This window comes from Citrus clementina, unplaced genomic scaffold, assembly GCF_000493195.1.
Source record: "Citrus clementina cultivar Clemenules unplaced genomic scaffold, Citrus_clementina_v1.0 scaffold_572, whole genome shotgun sequence".
In the NCBI taxonomy this organism is placed as follows: Eukaryota; Viridiplantae; Streptophyta; class Magnoliopsida; order Sapindales; family Rutaceae; genus Citrus; species Citrus x clementina.
The window spans coordinates 1-5,253 of NW_006262155.1; the positions used below are offsets into that span (position 1 = coordinate 1).

General features: G+C 28.7%; 1 protein-coding gene across 1 annotated transcript; it reads right to left on the reverse strand.

The window, feature by feature from the left end:
* Nucleotides 1-695: 695 nt before the first annotated feature.
* Nucleotides 696-1,166, reverse strand: LOC112097619 (the record flags this gene model as incomplete). Its single annotated transcript, XM_024182839.1, has 2 exons — nucleotides 864-1,166; nucleotides 696-771 (listed from the first exon to the last, which is right to left on the reverse strand). Coding segments are annotated over exons 1-2 (379 nt in total), but the record flags the coding sequence as incomplete, so codon positions are not given.
* Between the last annotated feature and the right edge of the window lie 4,087 nt (nucleotides 1,167-5,253).

Sequence of the window (5,253 nt, forward strand, 5' to 3'; positions counted from 1 at the left end):
TAATTTTTTGGGGTTTTTAGTTTTTTCCGTCCAAAATTTTTCTTAAAAAAAAGGAGGGGTTGTGTTTTCCCCCCCCCCCCCCCCCAACTTGTTTTCGTAAAACCACCCCATTGATTAACCCACTCCATTAAAAAAAGTTAAAATGAATATATTTTGTAAACCCACCCATAAATACCAAAAATGCCCATGTCTATTTAATATTTATAATATTTTCTTTTCTTTTCTTTGTTTTCCTAGATTTTTGTTTGTTTTAACTTAAAAAAATAATTGTTGACAGCACCCAGCCGAACATGTTATCAAAGCCTTCATTTTGTAATTCCTTTGATCCCTTGCATGTCAAGCATTTAACAATCCATGAAAATTCTAAGTTGACTTTTCATTTTGTATTTCCACTCCCAAACACATGTTCAAATTCAAGTCCAACTTGCTGATTTGAAAAAGAAAATCAAATCAGATCAACACAAAAGCAATGATAAGAAAAACTTTTGAATTTTAACTCCAGCAAACATATGCAACAATTACAAAATGTTGGAAATATTTTTTAAAAAGTCTAAATATTTAAAAATATATTTATTAAATATTGTAGTGTCATATAATAATTTATTGGCTACTCAAATCTATTGTATCTTGAGTGGCAACATTAGGCACTAACTCTCTAAAAGCCATTATCTTAGTTGTATACGGAGTTGGCCAACCTTCGGCACATTGATGATGATATTTAAACCATTTAGTTCTTATTGGCGGTATTGGTGAAGCTGGTTGCATAAAAACCTGCATAAAGTTTAAATCATTATTAGCATAATTACATAATCAATCAATAGATTTAATTATTATCGTACATTTCTTAAATATTTTGTTCATACCTCAATGAAATGGCAACCATATATATATCCAATTGCTATAATTTTATGAGATGAGCGTGTCTCTGGAATAGATCTCAATGGAAGGATTGTAAGATATTGTTGCATGGATATCAGTAACACTATAACACTATATTTGGAAGCAATAAGATACCCAGTGTTAGGCATGATCATCCAATGATCATATCTCGGGTTGGGCTCAAAATATGAAAGTGAATGTAAGAGCTCTTGCGATCTACTAGCATAGCCTAACAAAAGAGTGTACTCATTATAATGGCATTGTAATTCATCAACTAAAAATGGCATTGTAATTCATCAACTAAGTCTCTTCTTACTCGAGCCCAGTTGTCCTCACCAGTGCCTATCAAATGAGCCACAGCTCGAAAGCCACAATTACCATAGTAGCAACATCTTTCATAGCTCGTCTATAGGATCTTATTCCAGAAGGAAGCAAATTAATAAAAGGAACATGTTTCAATGGTTGTGATTGACAAACCTTTTCCTTTTGTCGTTTTTTTCTATTACGATGAAAGTGTACTAGAAGGCATAGCATGTACATATTTTCCATCTTCATTAGATAAGACATACTCAAATTTAGATGGATTTCTATGAGTAGATGTATCTGTGATTAGTGTTAAAAATTCTATGTTTATTAAGGGGTAAAAATGTTATTTCGCGCTTATAATATAATTTACATTTGTAATTATGTAACATATTATGAATTTCTAATTAAATATTTGATTTTGGGTTTTTTTTTTGTGTTTATTAGGTAAAAATAATAATTTCACACAATTTGAGGCTCCAAACAAATGTATGAATGTCAAATTTGGATTCCGAAAGTCTGAGAAATTAGGTCATTGTGGATGAGGATTCGTCACTTTTGTTGTAAATTTATAAGTTTTTATCACGGTAAATGTGGTAATTGTGAAATTATAGTTTTTTACTATGTTAGGTATTGTAATTGTTAGTGGAATGTGTTGGATGTGCTTGAGTGGATTAAATTATGTTTATGTTTGTTAGTGGGACAAATGTATGGCTAAAATGTAATTAACTTTATTTATTTGAGTGGTGTGATTAATCATGTATTAGTGTAAATAGAAAGGGGGGAACACACCTCTCCAGAACTTTCCTTCTCTTCTTTCCCCTCAAATTCCTCTTCTCATCTCTCTTTGTAATATATTTTCAATAAATAAAATTAGTCTTATTTTTAATTTTCAAATACTTTGTTTAATTATGTTTTTTATTTTAATAATTCCATTTATTTCAATTATGTTTGGCTAAATACTAATAGTTAGGTGAAGGTGAAACTCTTAGTAAAAACATATGATTTAATCAAATTCTATTTTTAATTATATAAATTAAATTATTTCTATTTAATTTTATCCATATTTTATATTTTGAAATTTTGATTTATTGTAGAAAAATATAGGAGTTTGGCACATTGAATCCTTAATATCTTAGTATAAAGTATGGTAAAATGGTATTTTGACTTATTGTAAACAAGTTAAGTTTTGACACATTAAGTACTTAATCCACAATAAAATTAATAGGAAAATAATTGTAATTTATACAATTAATCTTTTGGGTAATAAAATAAAAAAGAATTTATTAAATTATATTTATTACTAAGAGTGGATCCATAACCCTAACTAATTGTATTAAATTGTATTTATTATTAAATTTCATAATTTTTCTCAATTAAATTGCATATATTTAAATTTTATTTTCATTTTTTTAGATAAACTTAAGCAAACAAATTCAATCCTTTCTCTGTGAATCAACCTCGGACTCACCGAACTATAGTATAATTAGGCACTCTTATACTTAGGAGTAAATTAAACACTTTTAAGTTGTGTCAATTTTTGGCGCTGTTGCCGGGGAAAGGTATTTATTTATTTATTTTTTATTTACTTTTTGTATAAATTTTCATTTACCCCCTTTTTTCTTAAATTTTGTTATATCCACAAAATTTTCTAAATCTCACTTTCACCCCAAATATTCTCGTTTCTGGCTCATTCTTCTCATAATTTCAATTTGACCAAAAAATTATAAAAGTTTATGAATAGGTCCCTTGCCAAAAGTTCCCATAATACTCAAATTCGGACTTACAACTTGAATTTTTTTGGATCATATTTGGACTTTTTTGGACATTATTTGGACTTTTTTGGACATTATTTAGACTCAATAAAAAGAATATTGACTTTAAAAATTACTATGAATGCTCATTAATTTGAATTAATCACTTAATTGGTTGGTAATTTTTAAAATTTGAAAAAAAGAAAAGAAAAAGAGTCTACACTTTGAGATAATTATTTCTTTTTCTTTCTTTTTTTTTTAATTTCTGCAATTTAATTTTCGCATTTATTTATTTTCCTTTTTGGCATTTACTTTGTTTATATGTTTGATTTACCACCTATTTAGTTATTTTAATTTCAGTATTATTTTTTAGTTTATTTATTTTTATTTTGCTTTTTTTTCTTGTACATTTATTTTGTTTATTTAATTTTTATTTTGTCTTTAATTTATGTAATTTTCATTTTTTTATGTTATTCATTCATTTGTTTATCATCTTTACAACAAAGATTGGTCTCTTTGACTGCCTGATGCACTTAGGGCTTACTGTACTACATTTAAGACGTCTTTAGGAATGTCACCCTATCGGCTAATTTATGGTAAACCTTACCACTTACCTGTTGAACTTCAGCATAAATCATTTTAGGCTATTAAAGTTTTTAATTCAAATTTGGATGATGCTGGTAATTTACGAAAATTGCAATTGAATGAACTTGAGGAATTAAGGAATGATGTATATGAAAATTCAAGAATTATTAAGGCAAGAGCAAACACTTTTTATGATAAAAGAATTTTTGAAAAACATTTGAGATTGGTAAAAAAGTGTTGCTTTATAATTCTCATCTTCATTTGTTTCCAGAAAAGTTAAAATCAAAGTGGAGTGGCCCATTTATTGTAAAAAAATGTATATCCATATGGGGCCGTAGAAATTGAAAATTCAAAGAACAGTCTCACATTTTAAGTTAATGGACAAAGATTAAAACCATATCTAGAATACCAACCACGTGAAGAAAGCACCGAAATAAATTTGAGTGACCCACCAAATCTTAATTAAGTTTTTAATGAGTGTTTTAACTTGTCACTGTTACTTTACCGTTTGAATTATTTGATTGTCTTGAATGATATGCGTTATGATGTTTCGTGCTTAAGTGTGTTTAATAATTATGTTTATACATTATGAACACCTTAATAAGGAAGATTATGTTCAAACATCTTAAAAATCTTTTGCGAGTGAAATTTCACTTGAGAGGCCTGATGCAAAGCTATAAATTACATCCAATTTGGGAACTACAACCACCAACATTAATGTCCTACATATATGAAGCTTGAGGTTAACTCAATAAGTGGTTGAATGTGAGTTTTTTTTAAAAAAAATGTGTGTTTCTTTTTGTTGCTCGCTTTCACGTTTGATTTGATTTTGCAGATATGATTTTCTTTATTTTAGTGTGTTTTGATTTATTTTCCTATATAAATAGCGGATAACGGTATTCCATGACTTCTTAAGTCGGTATCCTCAGTTTCTCACAATAATTGAGATCCCAAAATTAAGCATGGAAGAAATACAACATAAATTGCATAAGCATTTTCCTTCTTTCCCTCTAAATGCCCTCAAAAAAATTTACAAAGCTTATTGTGAACGACTGCATTTGTTAATGATCAATGGAATTCATGCTGATATTCGTTGGTTAATTGAAGCAAAGGTCCGATTAACTGGTGAGTTTCTTAATCCATTTATTTCTTACATGCCTGGTTTGGTAAAAGCATATTTGCTAAAAACGAAGAGCTAAAAGACTTGGCTCAGAATGTCATAACTTAGGATTGGTTTCTAATAATCGAGAAGATAAAATTAAATTCGTTAAAGATAGCCTAAGTAAAGAATCGTTGGATGATATATTACGATCTCTCGAGAAGCATCGAAGCATACATGTTCAATATGAGATACATATGTTATGGAGACTATTCCAAAAGAAAAGTGCACAGTTTAGTCTCGGGAATTTGACTCAAAAAGACCATGTTTACCAGTTTATAAGAAAACTGGATAGGAAGTTTATCATCGACCCATAGAGGGCATTCAAGCCGTTACTGGGCGTAAAACCAGAGGAAGATGTGAGCCTCAATCACAATTATCAGTAAATATCCTTTTATTTTGTTGTTTTTTTATCATTTGTATTATTGCATTTAGTGGTGTGATTTTGTATTTAATCATTCCCGTTTTCTTTTACTGTTTGCTTTTTTTAATCATTGTTTGCTTTTTTTTCCTTTTTACTGTTTGCTTTTGAATTATTGAGCCACGAGCTTTACACGTCATTTGATAAATACG